Source organism: Anopheles maculipalpis, chromosome 2RL (assembly GCF_943734695.1).
Source record: "Anopheles maculipalpis chromosome 2RL, idAnoMacuDA_375_x, whole genome shotgun sequence".
Classification (NCBI taxonomy): Eukaryota; Metazoa; Arthropoda; class Insecta; order Diptera; family Culicidae; genus Anopheles; species Anopheles maculipalpis.
The window spans coordinates 87,931,563-87,957,745 of NC_064871.1; the positions used below are offsets into that span (position 1 = coordinate 87,931,563).

The 26,183-nt window shown below is 44.3% G+C and overlaps 7 protein-coding genes across 7 annotated transcripts; 4 read left to right on the top strand and 3 right to left on the bottom strand.

Annotated features, from left to right (window-relative positions):
- Positions 1–1,920: 1,920 nt before the first annotated feature.
- On the bottom strand, positions 1,921–5,822 carry LOC126568299 (probable DNA-directed RNA polymerase I subunit RPA43). The gene is made up of 2 exons (XM_050224754.1): positions 4,714–5,822; positions 1,921–1,931 (listed from the first exon to the last, which is right to left on the bottom strand). Exon 1 carries the CDS (start codon positions 5,819–5,821, stop codon positions 4,721–4,723), a length of 1,101 nt encoding a protein of 366 aa, XP_050080711.1. The 5' UTR covers position 5,822; the 3' UTR covers positions 1,921–1,931; positions 4,714–4,720.
- Positions 5,823–6,224: 402 nt separating this feature from the next.
- LOC126568504 (trafficking protein particle complex subunit 5) lies at positions 6,225–7,062 on the top strand. Its single transcript, XM_050224992.1, has 4 exons — positions 6,225–6,420; positions 6,485–6,611; positions 6,688–6,870; positions 6,948–7,062. Exons 1-4 carry the CDS (start codon positions 6,251–6,253, stop codon positions 7,044–7,046), a joined length of 579 nt encoding a protein of 192 aa, XP_050080949.1. The 5' UTR covers positions 6,225–6,250; the 3' UTR covers positions 7,047–7,062.
- A 4,264-nt stretch (positions 7,063–11,326) lies between these two features.
- LOC126567861 (interaptin) lies at positions 11,327–16,343 on the top strand. Its single transcript, XM_050224185.1, has 4 exons — positions 11,327–11,414; positions 13,354–15,764; positions 15,840–15,986; positions 16,074–16,343. The coding sequence occupies exons 1-4, from the start codon at positions 11,360–11,362 to the stop codon at positions 16,320–16,322; spliced, it is 2,862 nt and encodes a 953-aa protein (XP_050080142.1). The 5' UTR covers positions 11,327–11,359; the 3' UTR covers positions 16,323–16,343.
- A 772-nt stretch (positions 16,344–17,115) lies between these two features.
- LOC126568450 (exosome complex component RRP41) lies at positions 17,116–17,869 on the top strand. The gene has a single exon (XM_050224929.1). It carries the CDS (start codon positions 17,126–17,128, stop codon positions 17,864–17,866), a length of 741 nt encoding a protein of 246 aa, XP_050080886.1. The 5' UTR covers positions 17,116–17,125; the 3' UTR covers positions 17,867–17,869.
- A 195-nt stretch (positions 17,870–18,064) lies between these two features.
- On the bottom strand, positions 18,065–19,290 carry LOC126568249 (peptide chain release factor 1-like, mitochondrial). Its single transcript, XM_050224696.1, has one exon. It carries the CDS (start codon positions 19,288–19,290, stop codon positions 18,067–18,069), a length of 1,224 nt encoding a protein of 407 aa, XP_050080653.1. The 3' UTR covers positions 18,065–18,066.
- An 863-nt stretch (positions 19,291–20,153) lies between these two features.
- LOC126568152 (ATP synthase subunit beta, mitochondrial) lies at positions 20,154–21,778 on the top strand. The gene has a single exon (XM_050224579.1). The coding sequence runs from the start codon at positions 20,221–20,223 to the stop codon at positions 21,733–21,735; it is 1,515 nt and encodes a 504-aa protein (XP_050080536.1). The 5' UTR covers positions 20,154–20,220; the 3' UTR covers positions 21,736–21,778.
- A 1,941-nt stretch (positions 21,779–23,719) lies between these two features.
- On the bottom strand, positions 23,720–24,971 carry LOC126568283 (actin-related protein 10). Its single transcript, XM_050224731.1, has 2 exons — positions 24,901–24,971; positions 23,720–24,816 (listed from the first exon to the last, which is right to left on the bottom strand). Exons 1-2 carry the CDS (start codon positions 24,969–24,971, stop codon positions 23,736–23,738), a joined length of 1,152 nt encoding a protein of 383 aa, XP_050080688.1. The 3' UTR covers positions 23,720–23,735.
- Between the last annotated feature and the right edge of the window lie 1,212 nt (positions 24,972–26,183).

Below are 26,183 nucleotides of genomic sequence, written 5' to 3' on the forward strand. Positions count from 1 at the left end.
CGAAGGGACGCTAAATAAGGATTTGTTTCATTTCTTTTCTTTTTTTTTTTTAGATAAATGCCACAGTGTGCAGCTCGATAGCAGCAAGGGAAGGAAAAAACAGGAGGACAAAAAAAGTAGTAACTAGAGACAAACTTGGTGCAGCATTAAAAACATAGATATAACAACAACAACCGGTCGGCAACACTCACACATTCTCTCTCTATCTCTCCGGAGCGCGCGCGCGCCATAAAAGATGACGACGCGCCGCTACATTATATATACATACATATATATGTAACAGACAGACAGCAAATCTCTTCCTGTTCAATCTCCGTTGATCGTAGTGATAAATGAAAAGAATCTGTAAGCTTTCTCATCGCAAAATGAGAATGTTTTTGGGATAGGTAGTGAAATGATGCTGTGCTGTGTCTATGCAAATGGCCTCTGGGAATATTTCGGTTCGCGGAAAATGGCAGAAAACACCAATACGATCACTGCGCAGCTCGGTGCTGTGCAGTTCACTCACAGGCAGCAGCAGCAGCAGCAGCAACCGATTTAAAACCAAAGTTTTGCATGACTCCCCATTCGATGAAAGACAGGATCAGCATTTGGGATCCGGAATCGAATCAAGTGAGCAAGAGAAGCGCGGGGGTAGTATTTTTTATCTGCTATTGGGACACAACAAGCGAGAATGAGCGTACGAGCAAAGTCCAAAGCTACGTAGAAAAGCTAGCAAGTGATGTTATGAACAAGCATGACGTTGAAATAAAAGTGGTGGCGCATCGGACGCGGAACAGAATATTACAATACTGATAATACAAAACTCATTCAAAACCAATTCTTCAATCCACGAACTATGCTCAGCGAGCGAGAAAATCGAAACCAAAAGATTGTAATGCAAGAGTACAGCAGGAACAGGAAAGAAACACCCTTGGAAGAGAGGACCCACATATGCGCCGGTGAACGGCTTAGTAGCTGGAACTGTAATGATAGAACACAATCTGCTATGTGTGACAGAACGGCAGACAAACCGGATATAAAACTGATCGAATTTCGCATCGCGTAGAAGTGATTAAAGGGGCATCTGTATAATAAGACAGCAAAGAAAGATAATATTAAAGTAAATCAAATCTTTCCACATCCCCTGCCAGCATAAGTAGATGAAACTCCACATAGATCTACCGATCCTTCCTGCGTTTGCTAAGTTACCAGTGTCCGGAAGAAAATTGAAAAAAATCCTAATGCCCACGACGAACCACGTGTATAAATGGTGTGAACTTTGTATAAAAAAAATCCTCCCCGTTAAATCTTCTCATTCCTGGGATTGGAGAAGAGGCAACAATAAAGAAGAAAATACAACGGGAGCGAATACTAAAATGGATTGAAACTGTCGAAAAAAATTGCTTGCCGGTGGAACCGCGTTATTCCCGCCTCACTCTCGGTAGAACACTTTCTCATGCACTTGGACTGTGGAGAGACTCTCGAGTCTTCTTACTTCTCGCCTGAAAGCAGAAAAAGGTGCGTTTTCTGTGTTTTTAATTTTATTACTCACTACTGTTACAAACAGTTTATAGATCGTTATGGCAGACACGAGAGAGCAATAATCATAAAATTAATGATTGCCACACAAACACCTGCATTCACAGGCTGCAATTGAACTTTTTGGGTGCTTCTTTTTTGTTTACTCTCTCTCGGATAAACCTGTGAGATAAAGAACTAGATGTGTTTTATACAAACCTGCAAAAAATTTTTATGTGACTGTTTTTCAATTCGATTCAAGTTCAAATGTTTATCAAACCCCGAAAGACTCGGCTGGTCCGTGTACCCATTCTATATTGGAAAGATTTAACAGTGAAGAAAGCCATACAGCATCAGATCAGAGGAAAAATCGCAAACAAAGATTTAAAAGGAAAACCTTTTCTGACTATCCAATAGCTACCCACGTTTAGCTCTTGTTTCCCCGTTTATAAATCGATGTTATTTAATTCACAGAAGCCGAAGTGGAAAGGGATATGTACATTTGTACTTGTATTATTACGTTGTTGAGATGCTCGGATTTTACACATAGAGATTTAAAAAAAACAGAGGAAGAATATTGTTACGTTTCCACGGGGGTTTTTTTTTCTCTTGTTCGTATGTAAAAGAAAATTCCCAAAATTTACAAAGAGAGACTTATTTAGCAAAAAGTTTCTAAAAAAGCGGTTCTTTGCGTCCGAGATGCAGTTGTTGCTTTACCTGTGAACCACAAAACCCTCAATCGTTGATATTATTCTACACTTGGCCACCTCGTAGCCATGTGTTTTGTTTTTGCCATTATTGTTTTTTCTATATTATAATTTTAACTTTTTTTTTAAAGCTACTGCTGCTGAGCACGACAAAACGTACCAAGAATCCCTGTTCAAGACTCAGCTGATCGTTTTGTTATCATCGTCTTCTCGTAGTCTAGTGTAAAGTTACTTGTACTGCTCGTGTAAACAAAAGGGGGAGAACCTCGGAATCCCGTAAACCCCTTGTTCCCCGTGAACGTAACGTGCAAACGAAATAGAAATCCAAAAATAAAAAGCTTTGATGAAAAAGCGGACTATAAAAGAAGTTACTACAATAGCACGAAAGGTGTCCCTAAGCATGTCTCATCCTTCCCCAGTTAGGCGAACACCCTTTTTTAAGCCTCGCCAAATGGGAAATGATGAGTTTTCGGGGGTTTTTTCTTTGGTTGAAATTTTTTCTTTTTACTAAAGGAAATTAAATCGTAAATTGATGGGAGTATTTCCGTATATCGATAGTGTAATAGTACCTAGTGTAATAGTGTGTGGTAGTAGTAAATAAGAATGTTTCGACGAGAGGAGAAACTGTACACCAAACCACGGATCGGCTTTCGAAAGGAACAAATCAAAAGCATCGGATCGGACTGTTGTAAGGGCTCAATAATGGTCCGATTGATGCTTTTAAAAAAGAAAGTGTTCGTAGATGGAAGTAAGTAGTAGAGTACTGCTACTACTACGGTCCCGACTGTGTTGTGGAATGTGAAAAAGAGAAAGAAAAATCTAATCATGACAAAAAAGAATCGGTGCAAAAGGAAACAGTTTATATAGCTAAACGTGCAAATACTTACATATATCTATAAATGAAAATAGATAACATACATAAACACTAAACGGCAGAGACAAAAGGTGCAAAAAATGGCACCATATAGAGCGAGTAAAGCCATATAATTCCATAGAACAAAACCCGGGTGCGGAAAGCCAGGGGCCAACGATCACCAAGCAAGCAGTTTAATGTGCGATTGAAGTGTAAGCGTAGCAGCTATCAGAATTACAGCCACACCCCCGAAGAATTCAGCCTAGTAATGTGTATGTATTCTTATTCACACCAAAGTGAAGAATATAAACAAAAAAGAAATATTCATGTTTTACTGTTGTGTATCGCGCGAAACGCATTTAAAAAGGAATGCAGCAAAAAGCAAACATTTAGTTCCGCTAGCCGAACAAAAGACTAATGTGTCCGTGTGGTTGGGAGGAATTAAAAAATAATATCTAGCCTCCGGAGGCTATGTGTGTGTGTGTGTGTGTTTACCTCTAAAAAAGGTAAACCACCCCTGGTGCGGATGGAGGAGAATTCTCCATTGATGCAATTGCGATAGAGAAATGGTGACCCGTAGCCATTATTGATGATGCTTATCCAACAAAACAGATGCACTACTTACTACTACTACTACTTCATTTGCCATTTTTGCCGCTACTTAATCATCCCTTGGAAGAAGAAAATAAACTAGAAGCTTACCTAAGCGGCCCCGCATTTGCATAGACCCCCATCGGGCAGGTGAATAAAAGACGTGAATGAGAAGTAATATAAAATAACAAATTGCCATCCACTTTCTCCTCCCGCAAGGATAATTCAGGTGATTCGTGGTGGTGGTTTGTCACAATTGCAATAGTAAGGCAATTGGAAATGTAGGCAAATTTTCGTTTATCCCCATCGTCTGGGGTTTCTCTTTTCCCGAACCAAAAAAAAAAAAAAACGATAATGTGTGTCGCATCATCATCATCATCCTTCACCCGGAGAAAAAATATAAAGGAAAAGCGTTGGCCGGTTCTCGGCGCTTTGCATTATAAATACATATGCAAAAACCAATATACATACGTATATAAATATATAAATATATGGACAAAACAATATTAGTACACAAACACACACACACACAAAAAGGACAAAACTCAATCCCGCGAACGGGTGGATAGGATAGAGAGACAGAAAGAGCAAAGCAAAAACCCTGCAAGGCATGGCTGATGTGTGGGCAAATGGCCCGTAGGCCGGTCATTTTACTAAGGACAAACAAACGGTTCGCCAAACCCCCGACCCGGTGGGCGTGTAAGTAAAGGTGTGGAGTAAAGCATATTACAGGGGGGTGGTTGTTTGGCCACGGACAATGCGAGAGATAGGTGGGAACGCAAAAGCTCGACAAAGAAACAAACAGAAATGAAATGAGAGAAAAACAAAACAAAAAACCGATATTTGTAAAAAGCAAATATTTATAATTCTAATAAATTATGAAAGATGAAAATAAGATCATAAGAACATTAAGAAGAAAAAAAAACAACACAAAAAACTGGTGGACTTTTCGATTGCTGAACTTTTGGGGAAAGAGTGTGTGGGCCAGTGATATAGTGTTCCGAAAGTAAATGCTTTAAAAAGCGGTCGGTTCTGTGTGGGGGAAATCCACGTTTTTTTAACGTTCTTATTATTCAGTAACACTTCTTTTCTTTTTTCTACTTTCAGTTGGTTCCGATTTGATGTAGGTGACCGTATCGTTAGGATCGAATCGAATTTTCTTACGCCTTTTCTCCACCGTCCCACTGTTTGAAGCCGATTTCGTCGTAGGTACGGTGGTGGTATCGTTGGACTGGCTGGTGCTGTGGCCAGAATCCACCGATTCCTCCTCATCCGTCGATAACGGTTCCTGCTTAACCACCACCGGAGACGAAGCTTCCTTCGCCGGGATCGTCTTTTTAGGTGTTTTTTTCTTTTGCCTTTTCTCCTTTTCACTGCTGTCGCCGTTCGTAAGCGGATCGCCAAACATTTTGTTAATGAGCGATTTAATTAACAGACTCTTTTCGTCCGTTGAATCGTCCGAACCTTCTTCTGATGTATCAGTAGCATCAACCGGTTGAACTAATGGGACACCCGCTTTCTTTATCGTTTTCTCTTTTGCTGGTTCTTTTAGTTTTTTAGATTTCTTCGCCTTGCTCGTGTTGTCCGGTGCTTCCTCTTTATCGCTGTCTGGTTCCTGCTTAATTTTTAGCGCTGGTATCTCGTTCAAAACGAGCTCACCCTCGATCACCGGTAGTTCGCTCTTCATGTCGCACGATTTGACGTTAAACGTAATGTCCGAGCCCTTCTTTACCGTTTGCTGCTGATTAACATTCTTGCCCAGTTTAACCGTCACGTTAAACACCCGATAGATCATGGCACTGACGAACTCCTTCGACACGTAGTTCACGGTACCGCGCAACGTTGATCCGATCCGGGGTTGAAACACGTAGTAATCGATCGTGGCCCGCACGTGCAGATATGGACTGTCCAGCCGCAACGCGGACAGTGCATTGTCGATGCGAATTTTCGCATACCCCAGCACAATTCCGTTCACCTTCGCATGGTATCGGCCGATCTTGTCCGTGACGCAGCGCCGTACACCCTTTATGATGTGCTCACAGTCACGCGGTCGCAGGCTTAGGATTTCGTTCAATTGTACCGCAACCACGCACGATAGCGGATCGGACAGGGATTTATGTAGCTCATCGGCAGAAAACTTTGTGTACTTTGCTATCGTTGTCCTGTGCATGGTGAAATGGAAATTGCGACCCTTTCACGCGATACCGCAACAGCGTGGTAATATTTATGTTGTGATGTTTCGTTTGTCAAACGGGGAAGACGTTTGAGATGAGACGTTAGACGTTTGAATAACGGTAGGGTGAAATATTTCATCGATGGATGGCGGAATGGAATTTATGACCACATTATTTACATTTTTCCGTTAATATACTAGCATTCTATTTTTCTGTTTAATTTTATAACATTATTTTGCACTTCCAACGATTATTTTTTCTATTAATTCAAAGCTTTTGCCAAACTTCTGGAGCGCTTTCTCGCAGCTATTTGGATGACAGCTCCGTACGAAATATGTAAACAAACCATCGCAATCATCTGTGGAGAAAGAAAACAAATCGGCCAACAGCAGCACGTAGAGAACAGGTTGCACGGTTACAAGAAAATGGAAAAGATTAATCTTAATCTTTCTACCCGCCCGAAAGCGAGCATCCTGGATAAGCCGTTAAGCCGCGGCAAGGGAGAAGTGTCGTTGAGCTGCTATGCGCTGTTGTTCTCCGAACTGGTTCAGTATTCACAAAGCCGTGTCAGCACCATTCCTGATTTGCAGACCAAGTAAAGGAAATGCTAACAATCACACTAGCTCTAAATCTAATAAGGTTTTCCATTTTTCTGGCAGGTTGCACGATATGGGAAAGGATGTGGGATGCCGCATAATTGATTTGTATTTCGTTCGCGAACGAAACTCGAAACGCGAGACGAAGCTGATCAACATGCTGTTGTTTATTAAAACTACCCTATGGAAGGTAGGAAACACTGACTGGCTGATTGTGCGTGGCTTAGTGTACAGTTAACGGATGAATTTTCTTGCTGGCTTTGCAGACACTTTTCGGCAAGGAAGCGGATAAGCTAGAGCACGCGACCGATGATGAGTGCACCTACTACATCATCGAAAAGGAACCGCTGGTCAATAAGTTTATAAGCGTACCGAAGGATAAGGGTTCGCTGAACTGTGCCGTGTTTGTGGCTGGTATTGTGCAGGCAATTTTATCGAATTGTGGTTTCGTAAGTCCCATCTTTTTGTAGACTGTTCCTCTGTACGGAAATGATTGTAAATAACTTTTTTTTTCTTTTCTTCTTAGACGTGCCAAGTATCCGCCCACTGGCACAAAGGTACAACGTACATGGTTAAGTTCGAAGATCACGTCATCAGCAGGGACAAACAGTTGGAAGATAAATAAATAAGTTATTACTTCGCGTAGCACACAAGGATAGGTAAGAAAAATTATATATGAAAGAAACAGTCCGTTTGGAGTCACATCGTAACCGGTTAAATTATCGGGCATCAGGGGCGAATCATAGTGCAAACAAGCTCAACAAGAAGATCATACGTTGTGCAAATTTTCCCTCAAAATTTGCTCAAATTTTCCGTTGTGCAAACCGAACTAGAGTCCGACATCAATTTTGGCTTGAACCTTCAAAGGTCTTGTTCCGCCACTACCAATAGCGGAGGACATCAATAGCACTGTCAATTCAATATTCTAGCGAATGCAGCAACGTCTTAATTCCGTTTCAATTAGGTCCTGTCAGATTTCCTTAACGGGCTAGGTCGTCCGTTTTTATGACATGATAAAAGACCCCTAGGGAGTCAACATCTATCCCTTCAAACTAACTAATTGTTTAAGGCATATTCATCTTCATTCATCATATTGTACCTGCCAGTAATCCAATCCTTTTTTAACACCTTATACTAGGATCTGGATTTACAAGATAGTCCTCGAAATGTTCACCAGTGAGTTACGAATAACCCTCTATCAGGTCAGGTTGAAGAGAAATCAAGCGCAAGTCCATCACTCAAGAGCAGGACATATGATGTTGACCTGTGTTATGCTCATAAGTCTATACTGGATTGGGATTCCGATAGTGCTTATTGCTTTTGTATCATAAGGGGACTTGAATCAATAAAGTGTTGATAAGGGGGTGTAGCTCCTGCTTTACCGGCTTGTCCACAATTTTCCGCTTCGTTGCGATCTGCTCAATAGTTGGCTTTCCGTATTAAGATCTTTTCGCTTTATTACTTACTTACATACTCCCTTATCTCAGTAATAATTTGAGACATTTCTTACTCTTGTATCGTTATACCATTTACGCACAATTCAGCTCCAATTTTGTCTAATAGCTTTTCTCGTTTCCTTAATTTTAAATGGTAGTGAAAGGAGGACTACTGTACTTGGAATATGGCTACTTAAAACAGTAGCTTTTATATAAAAATCATAAAATGTCAAAAAATATTTAACTTGTCCTTCATGAACATATTATAAGTGCGCATTATGTTTATTCAGCTATCGTATAAACAGAAGAAAATCTTTGTATTTGCTTCATCCCAAAATCGGGTTATGAAAATTAAAGGGAAAAACGATAGTGCAAGACATCTACCTAGACATATTTCTAATTCCAACGCTACTCATCGAGACACGGGTGAGGTTTCTTTTGAGTTATAGCGAAGTACGGGGCAAAGTCGAGCACGATCCGTCTGGACATTTAAACCGGTCCCATCGCAGTGCACAAGAAATTACCATAACCGTTGACAGGACGGTCCCGGATGATCACAAATTTGCATCGCAATAAGCAGCTTCCCTGTTTTCTTTCAACTTCCTTCGCTTCTTAGGAGAATCCCTTACAGTCTTATCCCGTTTGCTTTCCCTTTAGCTGTTTCTCCTTGGTCCGGTTGCGATCCGGCATCCGTTTAGCTCTTTGAATTCCTTTTTGCCTATTTTTCTTCCTTCCCGACTCGGTTTACACACGTCTTTATTCGTCTTTATGTCGTGTTCCATTTTACACTGTCCTTCTTGGAGAGTGCAAGGATACGAGTTTAAAGAATTGCGTACATGATGCAGAAAGGCAAAAACCAGCTGATTGTACACTGCGAAGTGTACATAACACAACACACATTGCTCGAGCAGAACTCCACTTTTCTCTATGCTCGCACGCTGCGTATGTGTGCGGTTGGATTCCTGCCGTCTTTGAAGAGCACACTACTAACAAGGGAAAAGGAAATCCTCGGGGCCAGGGATCACGCTATCCGATCAAGACCATTTTTTCCCTCCAAAATGTATGCTGCAGCTGTAATTGTACTTCAAGATGTATTTTAGATTTCTCTAAAGGCAAACGTCGTCGTCTGCGATTGCGATTCACCGAGACGCAAAAGGGAAGCTGTAATGGAAGTGATTTATGTTGAAGCAATATGGTTTTGTGCCCACGTCGTACTGCCCTTCGGGATATCAAAGCTTACCATTTGTTGTGGTGATTGATAGAGGGTCCTACTAATCAATTTCAATTATCAAAAACGTTTACTATTCGTTGTTCATTTAGAAAGTAAAAATTCCATTCATTTTCTCCTATAATATCGGTTATATACTGTAAAAAATTGACTACGTTATCAGTTGATTGGAAGCAGGTGTAGCCAAAATGGTCGAAGAAATTAATGTAATGTCTAGTTCAAAGCAGGAGCGAAAAAGATGGAAATAATAATGTAATTCATGGCTATTTGGAGTCGATTGACCTTTTAGAACATTTATTGAGGGACAGGTTAGGACCCATGCAATAGACTTGTAAAAAAGTTAAATGCTCCACGAACTGAAAAGGGCCAGCTGGCCTTTGGTTTTAGCGTTTCCACATCTAGACGTAAATTTCTTCTATTTTCTGAAGCCAGCACAAGTAAATGAGGAGTACCTGCACCGGAAGATAACGATTCATATCCTACTGTCTGCTGCCTTTACTGCTTCGGTATCTGAAGTCCATGGATTCAGAGCATTCGACCAAACATTCAGGACAATCTTGAACGCGTTTGTTAAGCAAAACACTCAGTCCATGCAGGTCCTGTGCAATAGACAAAAGCTCACAGGATTCCATCTCCAAAATTTCCAACAAATGGATCGAATGATCGCCATGGATTCTAAAAACCTTAAAGATGCCATGATGTTAATGAGAAGCGCTAGCACCAAAAAATAACGAGGAAAAACCTAGTATCTGCTGTCTTTAATGCTTCACATCTCAAATAAGTTGGCAGCTAGCTACTCTAAGGCTAAGGTTCTACCGAGAAACTATGGTCATATTTTTCTAGAATTGTAGGAAAATTAAATTGATTGCTTCAGCTGAACTGTAGAACTTGTATAACCCCACATACGCTTCTGAGACATGGACCCTGTCCAAATGTTGTGCAAGGATAATGAAGAACCGCTCCAATCTGGTGGAAAAGCTCTGTTAATATTGGTGAGCAATTTTGAGAATTGCTGAAGCATGCCAAGACCGCGAATTGTTCGTGGGCCCTAGTAGGTAGTTAAGTTTATTCCAAATATTTCTCATTTCTTGTGCTCTCAACTAGAACTGATATCGAAACATCGATACATCGTACTTTAACCATAATAATTTTATATCATAAATCTAATTAAATGAATTCCATTTTTTACTCTTTATCGGACTATTACAGCTTACGATCTTCAAGCAGATGTTTACAGGGGAGAAAAAAAAGACCGCTCGCACCGACACCTAATCATTGATTTACACAACTTCACAACATTCATGTACGTGGATCGTACCGATAATCGTCCCTCAACGCTAACGCTACTACCGTGGCTTGAAAACGGTTCTCCATGTCGCTCTAACGGCTCTTAAAAAGCCCGCCAACAGTACGCAGCAAATTGAAAGTCCTGCAAGAAGGTTTTTTCCCCCTTTGCTATGGTTTTGGTATACCTGAAAGTTTCTTTACGACACGCGCCAAGAAAAGGATGTCCTCCTGAACCTTTTTTTTTTTGTCTTCCTTCAGTCCCTTCATTCGCTCGCTGTTTGCTTGATTGTAGGAAGGGTTCCCTGTTCCCTACTGTACATACGGGCACTCGTTATTGTGTGCGCGCGTATGTGTGTGTGTGTGTTAGGACCCTAAACGAGATGCAGCGCGACGACCGTTGCCGCTTCGATCTGTTTTGAGCGGCGCAGTAACATTTTATTCGTTACGGAACCACGGTCAGGAACGCATCGCAAGCGTCGGTTAGGCAAAAAGTTTCCCCGCTTTCCAAGCACCGTTCGGACATGTTCTAAGGATAGAGAAAGTGTGTGTAAAGTGTAAAGTGTGGCTTAATGAAACGGAAAGGGACAAACGGAAACAGTTACTTTAGTACGAAAACGGCACAGAAATATGTGATTTAATCGTGAGCAAGTTAGCAAGATTAAACGATACCAGATAACCAGATCACAGAGAGTCGTTAAAAATAGTTTTAAAAAACTGCAACAAATGTTATCCAGAAAGCAATAGTGTACGACCGACACCGACACTTTCGCGCCCACGTTATGTACAAAAGCATTCGGAACCACTGTTAAGTTTGGTTGCCACCACCGGGAGATCTGTATCATCCAACGGTTTTTTTTTGTGTGTTTAAAAACTTCGTTTCGTTATTGTTTTTTTTTCGCATCAAAGTTTTCGCTCGTGTTTGTTTTTGTTTGCCTTTGTTACACAACTCATTTTTCCCTCGTGGTTATATCCAAAAACTCTATATAAATGTTGAAAATGTCGTTCTCGAAGGCGAAGCTGAAGAGATTCAACGATGTGCCAGGTAAATATCGTTTTTCATTCTAAATCGCTTTCTTAAGTTGGTATACGATGGTTGTCCCTCGGAGTTGCATGATGTCCCTTTCTTAAATTCATTTTATTTTCCCCTCCGTAGTCCGAGGTGAGCAATAGCTTAAACTTCCTGCGCAGTATGCTGGATATTGCGTGAGAAAAATGCGTCCCCTTGGCAACGGGGAACAACGCTGCCTTTGATGCATAGTTCCCCCTAGCTAAACCGAAACCGTCACAATGACGATGAGAAGAGTCCGTACAGTCCGTTTCCCGAAGAACTTGGGTTACGGCAGGCAGGAAATTCTGCTTGATTACGCATGCTGACATGCTGGATAGGGGTCCTTCATAGATGGAAAACGTATACATGTCGTGAGAAAGTGGTTGGATGCAATTTCCCGCGAAAATCGTTCTAGATCTTGGTCTTGTACGGATCGTTATGGGAATCGTTTGTTGAAGGCAAAGGTCCCAAAGAGCCAGCAATATAAAAATGGAATTCTCTAACTGTTTGTGGGCTGCTTAACGAAAAATTGCACCACATTTGAACGATGGGGTTGGTTTAAATGTGCGTGGAACTCGATAGAACTATGAAACACCTGTCTGAGGGTTCAAAATCTTTGTCTGAAGTAAGGGGAGAATTAGAATTATAAACCTAACACTCTCAAAAACCCCAAAATATGGCGCAGGTGCGTTGTGCGGGAAGTGGTTTGATTTAAAACACTCCACGCACGCGCGGCGTGTGGCCAGTTGTTTCTAAGCACGTGCAATCTACCTCTTATCTCGTCCAATCTTACGCCAATCCAATAAAATATGTTACAAAAATCATTCTCCCCCATATTAAAATACACACATTGCGCCCTCGTTTCAACTTTCAAGAGCAAGATAATGTTGTTTGACCGTTAACGGAAACGGATTCTTACGGACCACGTGCGCTGCGTAGGTAATTATAAGCAATTAGATTCCTCGGAACCATTTCCGGCACAAGCTGTCCCTTTTCTATATTGTACTCTACATGTGGTGGAGACCCTTTTTTGTACCTTGGGACACACCTTTTATGGCTTGTGTTCTTCATCCTGGATGGTTCCAAATTTTGTTGAGAAAACGCCGTTTGTGTAAGCAAACGAGCAAGTTTAAAGAAGGTAATGCACACCTTTTCGGTCATGCCGAGTAGGCCACCGTCACGCCGCGCACACTCTGTGTGCTCTCATGCGTATGATTAATGGAGACGACCTGCCGATCCGAGTGGACGAACTTTTGTGTTCGAGGAGAAAGACTTGAGTATGAGTTTTTAATTAATCATCCTCCTTCCGTGGAAGGAAAGGAGTGTCACATGTCGAGCCCTCCAGATATTCTTCAGTAACAATATTGTTTTTTTTTGCTTTTTCAGATTTTTTATTCAGATTTTTTTTTGCGTTTTTAATTCTATTCTTCTCTCGGAGATGCCTTTCTTATGATAGTTTAATGTAAGTTAAATTTCACTGAGACGAATCCTTGCCCTTTGCTGTAGCATACAATAGGCAGGAACTATGCGGACATTATGGGGTTTTCTTTTTGTACAATTTTTTCTTGTCTTGACGAACGCCTCCAGCAGCGAAAGGCAAGCTGCAATTTGTATTTAAGCCCAAAAACCCGTCCACCAAGTGTCGACAGTTAGAGGTGCCTGCTTACTGGTGCGTGACATTAAACCATCTGTCCAAACATCGGGCAGACGGTTACGCGGCTTGAAGATAAGGACACGAGCGCACGAGCTATAGACGATGGTTTTAAAGAAGGAAACAGGGGACACCCAAGTAGTTATGCCTGCTGTGTTTTGGGATGTATGGTTGCGGGATATGTCCAGGGCGTATTTGGTCGTTGTTCCTTAAAATAGAAAACGAACTTAAGAACCTCTTTTTTCCTTTTTTTCTCTCTCGATCCCCTGTTCTTCCTCGCAGCCGTTTCATCTCCTTCAGCGTTCGCTGAACCGAAGGAGAAGGAACTCCCCAAAAAGTCCTCCAAAAAGGAGGACAAAATCAAGATCGGTGGCAGTATGGATGCGGAGTCGATCAAAACGACCAAAAGCGCCCTAAGCCTGTTCCGGACACCGTCGCTTCCGCGTCGCCTTAAGTTTAAGCACATCTCCGACCTAACGCCCAAGAAAGCTTCCTCGAAGGAGGAGAAAGCGAACCGCCTCGCAACAACGCTTGAAACGGCGGAGAAGCCATCGGATGCGCCCAGCAAGGTACCACCGATCGTGCAGCTCTACAACAAGATCGACGTGAACAAAGAAGCGCTGGGAAAGGCGCGGGAAGAAAATGAACAGCTTAAGGCAAAGATGGTCGAGCTGCGGGCCGAACATCAGCGTGCGGAACTCGAGCGGATGAGCGTGCTGGCGGAGAAGGAGAATCAGATTGTGCTGCTGGAGCGTGAGCTGACCAGCATCAGCAAGGCGGACGAACTGTTGCAGCACATTGCGGAGGGATGTCTGGAGAAGGTGAAGGAGTACGAGCGGGAGATTCGCGACCTGCACCAAAACTATGAACGTCAGCTGGGCGACATGCACGACTCCAAGACGGAGCTGGAGATCCGGTACGATGAGCTGCTCGTGGTGCACAAGATGCTGCAGAACGATTACGATGTGATCGAGGGTGAGAATCACTTCCTGAACGAAGAGATGGTTGCACTGCGCGAGATCCTCGAGGCGCACGATATGGAGCTGCAGAAGAAAACGGACGAGATCAAGCTGATGGAGGACGGGTTGAATGAGCTCGTGATCGAGGGCCGTGATCTGAAGGAGCAGGTGAAGTATCTGAAGGCACAGGCCGAGGAGGATATGCTGCGGTACGTGGAGGAGGGTCGTAACACGATCCGAGAGATTGATCAGCTGAGGCAGGAGAATGCCCGTCTGCTGACGCTGCTGGCGGAGAAGGGTGCGATTGTGGCGGGTATGCAGGAGGAGCTTAACGAGCGTCAGTTCGAGATGGACGACATGCGGAACGATATTCGGAACGAGTTTAACCAGGAGCTGAGCGCGGTATGCAAAAAGCATGAGGCCCAGATCGCCACCATGACGGAGCTGAACGAGATGAAGATCAAGGAGTGTGAGTCGATCTTTGTGCTGGAAAAGTCGAAACTGGTGAAGGAACATTCCGATCGGATTAAGCGGCTGGAGAAGGAGCATCAGCGTGAGATCGAACGGATCGGTGAGCAGGCGGAGGAAAAGATCCGCATTGCGGACATCCAGAACGAGGAGCGTGTGAAGGCGCTGGAACTTTCGATTCAGAGTTCGATTTCGGCCGCACTTGCCAGTGAGAAGATGCACTGGCAGAAGGAGCTGGACAAGTGTCAGAAGATTGCCGAAACGGAAATCATGCAGAGTGAGTTCGAGAAGCGTGATCTGCGCACACTCTGGGAGGCTTCGAACGAGGTGATCAAGGACAATGAGAACAAGATCGCTGAGCTGGAGCGTCGACTGCACGTGGAGTTGGAACCGGGTGCAAAGTCTCGCGATGAGCTGGAGACGGAAGTGCGCGATATGTCGCTTGAATGTTCGCGGCTCAAGACGGAAAAGTACAACTATCAGCTGACACTGAACAATACTCGCTCCACGGTCAATATCTTGATGGAGCGACTGAAGAAATCGGATGGAGATGTGGAGTTGTTAAAGGCGGAGCTGGAGCAAGTTTTGCGGAGTAAGACGGAGATTGAAACGGCCAACAATAAGCTGCGCGAGGAGGTGACTGAGTATCAGCGTGTGCTTGGTGCGCTGCATGCTTCGTCCAGCTTGCTGGAGAAGGAAATGCGCGAAAAGAACGAAGTGTTTGAGAAGTTGATGAGCTCGGAAGAGGACGCCATACTGACGGTGTCGCAGATTGGGAAACTGTTTAACGAGCGTATGGAGCAGAGCATGGGCCGCTATCTGGAGATGTACGAGGAGTTGAAGAAGAAGTACGATGCGCGGGAAGCATACATCCAGGATCTGAAGGCACTGTTGGACGAGTTCGCCAACGGCATCGAACTTGCACGCATCGAGCTGGATACGAAGGATAAGAAGATTTTCGAGCTGGAAAATGAGAACAAAAATATCAAGCTGGAAAACATGACCATACGGTTTCGGTGTGAACAGTTCGAGAAGTACAATCAGGGCGAAAGCCGAGTGCCACAGCCATCGCCGGAGTTGCAGATATGCAGCAGTCATCACAGCGAGATGGAAGAGGATGAACGGTTGGTACCGAACTTTTTGATCGAAAACATCATCAACCAGCTGGAGCAGGATGGGATGTCGGATAAGGACCCTCTAGGTACGATTCAGGAGATTATCGAAGGTAGCACCGAGCATCCGAATGGGACAGAAATTATCGATAAGGTAGGTTGACTGCAGTGTGAAGTATGCAATCCGTATAGCAAAAATTACCGTTTTTGTGTCTTTTATTCATTCCAGCTAAAGGAAACGGAAGAAAAGCTTCGCATTGTGGAAGAATTTGCCAAAGAAACGTCGGATAAATATACGGAACTGCTGGAGAATCAAAACAATCGGCAAAAGATGAAGAACCTGGAATGCAATAAGGATCAGCAGCAGCTTAAAGCGGTAAGCTACAGCAAGACAATTTTTTCAAACTACGAACGATACTTACTTATGATTTTCTATTTCCCTTTTATTTCCTTTTTTTTGCAGAAAATTGCCAAATTGCAAGAGCTCAACAAGAAGCAGGAAAACACAATCCAAACGCTACAGCAGCAGCTCTCCACCTTCGATTCGCCCCAGAAGATGAACGGTTCGGTGAAATACCTATCAGCAACGGCCAGTCCAAAGACGCCAAAGAAGCTGATCGTTTCACCGTTCCCCGGCAAGGAGAATCGCTCGCCGGCACAGGTCGGTGTGTTCAGCCCACGGTCGAACGTGCTGAGGGCGCGAAACAACTAGATGTGATCGTAACATCACGTGATCAGCAACGCTGTCGGTGATGATGATGATGGTCAGGATTCCTAGCAAAACGATGGATGGTTGATGCCATTTGTGAATCTGAACGGCTACGGATGGCGCTGCCTGATGAGAGGCCTGAAGAGTGATCTATAGAAGATGTAAATTTTGAAATTATTTATTAACGCCCGATTGCCAATGTCCTCCCCCCCCCCAAAACCTAAACCCCTCACGAATGCGCTAGCATCGATGCTAGCGAATACATGACCAAAAGTCGCTCACACTCGCCACGTCTTGATCGATGGATGGTGTGAGGAATAAATTCAGAAAATTTTATGAAAAACATGTGTTACTAGATTTATATTATTAGTGTTAATTGTGAAAGAAAATGGTGATTACAAGCAAATAAATTACAGAAATACACTGAAGCGAGAGTCTAATTTTTTATCACTTATGTTAACGGTTTTTTTGAATTTTTGAACGCAAAACTGAATCTTCGGATTCTTGGATTCTGTACTGTTTGGAAAAGAATTTAAGAATTTTCTGTACTTAATTTGCACTAATAAATTTTTAGAGAAAATATATAAAATAGAGTTTTTTTGTGAAAATTCCACAAAATTTTCAAAAAAACCTTTTTAAATGCTTTTACCAAAAATTTTAATGACATTAGCCCACTGTGCCACCTACCCATGCGGGCGTGCTGTCAAAAGCATGTAAACAAATAAATAATTCGCAATTGCCGCTCGCACAAAGCCGGTCTGTTTTTCCTTTGCGGCGTACTGAAAACTTTACCACCTGGAACCACCATGGAACTGCTCTCCGATCAGGGCCTTCGATTGGATGGACGCCGAGCGAACGAACTGCGCCAAATAAAGTGCAAAATGGGAGTGTTTAGCCAACCGGACGGTAGTGCATACGTCGAGCAGGGCAACACGAAGGTCCTGGCTGCGGTGTACGGTCCCCATCAGGCTGCCTCGAAGAAGGCTAACTTTGAGGAGGTTATCGTGAATTGCCAGTACAGTATGGCAACGTTTTCTACCGGCGAACGGAAGAAAAGGCCCCGAGGCGATAGGAAATCACAGGAAATGACGATCCACCTGAAGCAAGCGCTGAGTGCATCGATCAAAATGGAGCTTTACCCACGGTCACAGATCGATGTGTATATTGAGGTGCTGCAGGCAGACGGTGGGAACTATTGTGCATCGGTGAATGCGGCCACACTGGCGTTGGTTGATGCGGGCATATGTTTGAAGGAGTACGTGTGTGCTTGTACGGCATCGCTCGCCAATGGCAATGTGCCGCTGATGGATGTGTCCCATCTGGAGGAAACGAGTGGTGGACCTACGCTAACGGTTGCATCGTTGCCGAGCAGTGGAAAAATTGCTTTCATGGAAATGTCCCAACGGTTTCATCTAGATCATCTGCCGAAGGTGCTTGAGACGGCGCTGAAAGGATGCCGGGAGGTACAGAACGTTATCGATCGGACGGTTCGGGAGCATGTTACGTACCTGGGCCGGGCAGGCGGATGGGGCCATGTTAGTAAATAAACCAACACACAAGCGTAAAACTTACCTTGCTATTTGAACCTTATTCTCAACGAAAATTTCATGCAAATACGAGGAGCAACAACGTAGAATACGAGGAACGAGCGTAGAATAGCGTGTATTATTTTGGTCGTAGACACTACGGTTAATTGATTTATTTGCATTCTACTTCCACCAGGCGACTAGATTGTTACAGTCCACAGCTAACATTCTCGATTAATAATTTCCATAAGCTGCTTCTGGCGTTGCGACCGTTGTAGTTTTTCAATCAGCTCATCTAGCTGTTCGCCACCTTCCAGAAAACCCTTCAAATTGTGTGCGGTTCCACCCTCTATACGGTGGTCCGTAATGCGATCCTGGTTGTAGTTGTACGTGCGAATCTTCTCATTCCTCAAACTTTGACCGACTTGTGATTTTTTGAGCGCTTGTGTACTGCTAAAACGTGCTTCCAGCTCGATTTGCGTAAGCTTAGCGATCAGCTTTTCCTTAGCAATTTCTCGATTTTTCTGCTGCGATCGTTCGGTTTGACACTCAACGGCTATTCCGGTTGGGATGTGCACGATGCGCACGGCACTATCGGTCGTGTTGACGTGCTGTCCTCCAGCTCCGCTAGCACGTTTCGTCTCTATCTTCAAGTCTTTATCCTTCAGATCGACCTGAAAATCATCCGGCCGGGGTATGATGGACACTGTGACGGTGCTAGTATGTATGCGACCCGATTTCTCCGTTGCCGGGATACGTTGCACCCGATGAACGCCTCCTTCATGCTTCAGGTAGCGATAGGCATCCTGTCCGGTAATGATTGTAGTCGCATGTCTCGTGCCCCCGATGTCCGTATCTTCCGTCTGGAGCATTTCCACCTCCCATCCTTTGTACTCCACGTACCCGCAGTACATGTCGAACAGTTCGCGGGCAAACAGCATCGCTTCCTGGCCACCGACACCCGCCGTAACTTCCATTATAAGCGATCCATAATCTTCCTCATCATCCATCGACAAAATACCGTTCAGTATTTCGCTATCTAGCCGCATCAGAATACTTCCGTACGCTTCACGTTCCTCCTTTAGCAGCTGCACCATCTCATCGTCCTTATCGTCCTTCAGTTCCTTGAGCGAGTGTAGATTGTCCACTATTATCTTACGCTGTTCGTACATCTCCACCACGTTCGAAAGCAGCAGCATGCGTTGAATATCCTTCCTGGTGCGTTGCTCCTGTACCTTCAGAGCGTAATATTCCAGCCGTAACCGTTCTAGATACTTCTGTATCCTATCGTCCGAGATTTGAAACAGTGCTGTTCCGTTCATGTTACTAGCCGGCCGGTTAAAATTCCTCGGCACAGGGATCGTTCGAGGTTGGTAACATTTGAACGGAGCGGTTAACTTACTTCCTCCAGCTTGCACGATTCGTGATAAACGTGTGAAAATCATCGCTTTTTGAGGTGTATAGAAATCACTGCAGCCGATTGTTTTTGGAGTAAATCACGTGCGGATAATGATTTTAAACCTGCTCGTCCTTTAAGAATGTCGGATTTGTTTACAATTTTGCGATCTTATTTCATGTATTTTTTGTCCTCTTAAATGACGTTTGGGAGAAATGTTTAAACATTCTATTTGAATGCTGTAAAGGAAATTTAACTAATTTTAGCGGTTAAATCTCGATAAAAACCTCCTTATTCGTATATTTTCACTACAAAGCGCTGTAATGCTACTTTACATGCCTCCATGAGACCGAAAAAGAGGGTTTTACATAAACTTACAACTACGTACAGCAACATTTGTTCGAAAATACGGTCGTGGCCTGATTGAATGACTAGAATTAATGGTAATTATGGTGATATTAAATTGTATTGTGAATTGTAAAAGTGAAATTACTTAAAATCATATGAATAACTGATGTAACATGTCAAAAAACAAATCCCAAAAATCAGTTATTTGAACGCTTTCGTCATTTTCGAAATTGCAATAATATTCCAACTTCAAACGTCAAAACTCAAACTTCGTGCACCGTTCGGGTCTCACATCGGCTCTCGCTTCGTCGATGACGTTTAAACCGAGCGGGGGTTGAATCGAATTCTTGCCTTATTCTCTCTTTTAATTTTCTTCGAGTAGGTACGTCGCGCTTCCCAAAGGCAGGTTAGGTTTTACATAACCACCTTTTTTTTCTCTCATCAGCCCCGGCCACCATCTTGTTAGATAACCAGAGAGTGTGTGTGCGGTTAAATCAGAGTTTTTTCGGTGCTAATTTTCAACGGTTTCTCTCCACCCCTTTTTTTTTTTTCCAGCCGGCCCGTTTCGGAACCAGCGAAAAGCGAGAAAAACATCACACGAAATCCGGGTGTGTGACCATCGAGCAAAGAGATGTTTTCCTCGATGAAAACGCTCATGTCCGCGGCGATCCGGGCCGACCAGATTATGGCCCGGTCGTACGCGGCCAAGGCAGCGGCAAAGGCTGCCGCCGGTGCACAGGGCAAGGTTGTGGCCGTCATCGGTGCCGTCGTGGATGTGCAGTTTGACGAGCAGCTGCCCCCGATTCTGAACGCGCTGGAGGTGCAGGGCCGTAGCGCCCGACTGGTGCTGGAGGTTGCGCAACATCTGGGTGAGAATACCGTGCGCACGATTGCCATGGACGGTACCGAAGGTTTGGTGCGTGGCCAGCGTGTCCTCGACACTGGCTCGCCCATCCGTATTCCGGTCGGCGCGGAAACGCTCGGACGCATCATCAACGTGATCGGGGAACCGATCGATGAGCGTGGTCCGATCGACACCAACCTGTCCGCCCCGATTCACGCCGAAGCGCCCGAGTTCATCGAGATGAGCGTAGAGCAGGAGATTCTGGTGACGGGCATTAAGGTGGTGGATCTGCTGGCCCCGTACGCCAAGGGTGGTAAGATCGGTCTGTTTGGTGGTGCCGGTGTCGGCAAGACTGTACTGATTATGGAGCTGATCAACAACGTCGCGAAGGCGCACGGTGGTTACTCCGTGTTTGCCGGTGTCGGTGAGCGTACCCGCGAGGGTAACGATCTGTACAATGAGATGATTGAGGGTGGTGTCATCTCGCTGAAGGACAAGTCGTCCAAGGTCGCGCTGGTGTACGGTCAGATGAATGAGCCGCCCGGCGCCCGTGCCCGTGTCGCCCTTACCGGACTGACCGTGGCCGAGTACTTCCGTGACCAGGAGGGACAGGATGTGCTGCTGTTCATTGACAACATTTTCCGCTTCACCCAGGCCGGTTCGGAGGTGTCTGCCCTGCTGGGTCGTATCCCGTCCGCTGTCGGTTACCAGCCAACGTTGGCCACGGACATGGGTAGCATGCAGGAGCGCATTACCACGACGAAGAAGGGTTCGATTACGTCGGTACAGGCCATCTACGTGCCGGCTGACGATTTGACCGATCCGGCTCCGGCCACCACCTTCGCTCACTTGGACGCCACCACTGTGCTGTCGCGTGCCATCGCCGAGCTGGGCATCTATCCGGCTGTGGATCCGCTCGATTCGACCTCGCGTATCATGGACCCGAACATTATCGGCGCGGAGCACTACAACATTGCTCGTGGTGTGCAGAAGATTCTGCAGGATTACAAATCGCTGCAGGATATCATTGCCATCCTGGGTATGGATGAGTTGTCCGAGGAGGACAAGCTGACTGTGGCACGTGCCCGCAAGATCCAGCGTTTCCTGTCGCAACCCTTCCAGGTGGCTGAGGTGTTCACTGGCCATGCCGGTAAGCTGGTACCGCTCGAGGAAACCATCAAGGGCTTCACCAAGATTCTGAACGGTGAGCTGGACCATCTGCCGGAAGTCGCCTTCTATATGGTAGGCCCAATCGAGGAGGTCGTCGAGAAGGCCGAACGTTTGGCTAAGGAAGCTGCCTAAGTTGCGCTGCCATTTTTGTCGAATTTTCCGAACGGCAAAAAACACCAACAAGACTCGCCATTCGTCGAAAAAACAAAAGCATATTATAGCGGCTAGAGAAAGAGACAGAGATCGAGCCGTTAGATTTTACTTAGAGAAGAGAATGATGTTTTGACCAGCTTTATGATGAACTCCCGTGAAAATCGAACACGTGCGGATCAAACAACAACAACAACCCAACAACGACGGTGAACACCGACCGAAACACAGCTGCTGCTCCTTTCTAACGTGCGCGTATTTATTCAGGACTGCCCTACCAAACCAAGGGTCTTGTAGGAATGAGCTGCCCCGATGCGAAAGCCAGCAATGCACCTCTCCTCCCAAAACTCTACCATCCATCGCAGCGGATTTTGTGCGGGTCACCTCATTCGAAGGTCATAATCGTTTAAAAAAGAGGAGTAAAACACAAGGAGGTAAGCATAAACCACCAGAGCCAGCAACAAACGAATCGAAGAACAACGTCCTACACGAAACAATCGACGAGCGCGGAAGAGCCTTTTTTATACAACCCGGTATAGGTTCTTTCGGTAAATGTGTGTGTGTGTGTATGTGTGCGTCACAACAACAACAACCGCAACATTGGGGCGGGCCGGCCGGTGGGTGTTGTTTTAAATTCGCTCGAAAATACACGTAATCGATAACAGAGTTTGTCGTTTCAGTAATTTCCTTGTAATTGATTGGGCATATGTTGGGTGTGTGGGAATTGTGGTTTAGAGAAGAGTTTCCGGTGCATCCGAAATCCTTTTTTTGTTTTGCGCAAAAATATAGTAATGTAATAGGTGTTTTGAGCTTAAACTTTGTCTTTCGGACACAACAAATGCGCACTGTGTTGTTTCTCATGTCGTCCACCACAGTTGTTACCGTCACCGGACGGGTTGCTAAAAATAGATGCAAAATTTAAAATAAAAGCCACACAAACACAATTTTCTCTGTCGTGTGACATTACGGAGCGCAATTTTGTGGCAACTTAATACAACAGCGGGGATGTGATGCAATTTTATGTAATCATTATCGGAAGATTAAAGAAAAAAATCGCTTTGCTGTAGTGGAGCGTAGTGGAGTGGAGCAGCTGCCGGATGTTGATAGAAGGTAGCGCTGCCGGCTGCTAGCAGGACATGGAGCTACCGGTATCGAGCTCTAATCTGGAGATCATCTTCCTATCGAGCTATGAGTATTTTATAGTACGCTTTATAAACCTCCTGAATGTTGTACTGTCTCAGAAGAAGCCGAACAATTTTTCTATGAAGAGGGTGTGTGTAATGGAATGTGTCTCATCAGCTCTCAGCTGATATTGCATATTATTGGAGGTTATGTGACAGGAACAACAAGAATATAAGGAAAGCATAATAATGTAGAAAGGAAAGAAATTAAAATCAATATTATAAAAGCCGGGTAGAATAGATTTTGTTCTAGCTCTTTTAGGTATTTTGTTGGAGGAATTGAGGAATAAGAGGCATTATTGGCAAACACGGGAATTGCTGTTTCGCAGCAATCCAGCCAAAACATCGTCCTTGGCAACCGGATGATGATATTACTTCAAGAAATCGGAGCACAACCTATAGGCCGCGGGCTGATCTCAGGATGTCATGAATGTTTGTAAAATGTTCTCGCTTTGAAATAACTTTTTCACATTTTGTTTCAGTTAAGCATCGATTTACAATGTTACAATTTACAATCGATTTACTTTGAAATTTCCCGTGGCCTTCCCAGGAGCAGACGATTGATTTTCTTTGCGGTAAATTTAAATAAAGTTCAATAATTAAATACCATTGCACGATTTTACATGAGTGTGTGAGTACGGTTTTTTTTTATTACGATTTATTATATTCAATTAGCATAGTGCATTCATCATCTCGAAAGTGCATAAGAAACGACCGAATAATTAGATTAAATATAAATATTTCTCACTTAACAACTACTCCACCACCAGCACCGCGCGCTCCACCCTTGCTCTTCTGCCGTCAGCCACGCATCGGGGCAGTGCGCGATTCCTCATAGTTGGTAAAATCAGGAATGGTTTGATTCTTGCTGTACGCTTCCCGCGAGATGGATTTGGTCAGTACGAGATCCGTCGCACCGTAAATAGACCCCCCGAGCCACGCGGTAAAGTTGGCTTCGGCTGGTGCGCTGTGGAATTTAAACGTTTGCAAAAAGAGGCGATCTTTGTAGAGGTCCGATTTTAGCAGTTTCAACAGTTCCGATTTCAAACGTGCCGTTAAACCTTGCACCATCGTTGAGCCACCGATCAGGATGAGATTGTTCGCTAGTGGGACGCGTGTATCACGTGGACACTTGAGGATTGCGTTTAGGATGATGTACGGTAGGCCGAGCCGATCGTTGTCTTCCGGGAACATCACCTCGTAGGCAGTTTCACGCAGTCGACCGGTTACTTTAATCATCGCATCACCTTTCGCTGGGTAATCTACATCCGGGCAGGGTTTAATTGATGCATCATCCGGTTGCCGAAATTTGGCCGCTCTTTCCGCTGTTGTTACAAAGCAAGTGCGTATCTTAATGTCCTCAACTATCGTTTCAGTTAGCAGCTTCTCATCCACACCGTTCTCCAACAGCTGTCTCCTGATTTCGGCGTGCACACTTTCAGCTGCGAGTGGTTGTGCTTCCGCTGCGTATAGTGCCTGTACGCCACAGAATACTGGCACCACAACCGCTTCCTTGTACCCGATATCTACCACCAGGGCTGTTTCGACCGCTAGTGTGGCCAGCACGACCAGATGCGTCGGTACGAAGAATACTGACGACACGTCAAAGTGGCAGAACAGTGCACGAGCCAACTTTTCCTTAATGATGGTCGGACAGAGCACGGACTCGACGATCACAATTTTGCGTTCCTTTGGGCTGACGAGCACGTACTTGAAGAAAACGGTCTTTAAAAACTCGATCAACCAATCGTACAGCTCCACCTCGCTGGTGTAATCGAACAGCTTACGGTTCGGGGTGGTTAGGCCCGCATTTTTTGCCTCATGATCGAGCACCTCCGATGGTATGATGCTGCGTGGATATGGTTCGCCGGCAAAGCCCAATCTTTGGAAGTGTGGGGTGTAAGCGAAGAATTGTTAATGCTTTCAGTGGAGAAAAAAGATACATTTGGATGCTTGCCATACTTACTTGGTCAGTGCGGTACCGATTTCCAGCACGATGGCCGGTTTTTCCTGCAGCATTGTATCGTACAACGGCATTTTGGCTCTTAACTTATTAAAACTTACTTCAATATGCAGGTTATAAGGACGAAACACGAGCTTTTACAAGTGAAATGCAATTGCAATTTTCGGAGTGTTGTTTTTCTTTTATTTATTTACATGTATGTTGCCACCAACCCGGCAGACGAATCTTCGGTCGTTGACAGGTTCGTCGTGCAATGTCAAATATGTCATCCCGGTGAAAAAACTACAAATTTCTTTCCGTTTAAAAATTTAAACACTCCACGTGTTCGTGTAACGAAAAAAAGCATCTTTTTACATTTAAATATTGCTAAAAATACACATTTGTGTATCTTGTTGAAGTTTTTAAGGATTTGCAACAGTTTAAACGCTTGTGAGGAAATTAAAAGTAGAGTTTTATAGAGCCTCTTCCAACGGTGGAGTCGCCTAGTAGTCCCAGTGTTTGTTGAAGAGGCGAGTATTTCGGGCGTACGAATCGACAACACAACCACCGGTGCAGTAGCTTTTTGTACGTTTATTTACTAAATTATATTGCCAAAATTTTATGCCATTCAAAAGCCGCTAGACATTCAATTTACAGGACAGAATTTTGAACAGGAGACAGCTTCTCGGCTTATCGTTTGCTCTGCCGAAAGTTCGTTCGTAAGATTATGTGTTGCATTCGAATTCGTTACGGGAAACAGAAACATTCAACATTTTCGTTTCGATACAGTTTAACAATGAAACTACGCCCTCGGTTTCGGTTGTACGGTCGTTCGTTTTGTTTGTTCGTTTGTTTGTTTTATTGTAGCTTTTGTGACAGCGACTGGTGATCGTTATATGGATGATCGTGCAATCGTACCATTGTACACTAGACGGGTATATGAAGATTCAATAAATAGGACACTATCGGCACAATGCGCTTCTGCAGGATAGGAACGAGTCTCTTAGCTAGCGAACACGATGCTACATATACAGCGTTCATATATGTACAGTGTTGTGACCATTGCGAAAAATTATAACCGTATCTTAAAGCTTGTTGAAAATCCAGCCCCCTTGCTGTCTATGTTGCGGATTGATTGCCTACAGTCATACAGAGTCCTACAGAGCCTTGTCAAAGAACCTCGTTGTACAGGGGTACTCGCCTTCAAAGGTTCGATCAAGAAAGCAAGTCGTACAAGAGAATTTTTCGTTTAAGGGACCTCGTATTAGAAACACCTGTTTGTATTAGGGCTTTCGCCATCCAAAGAA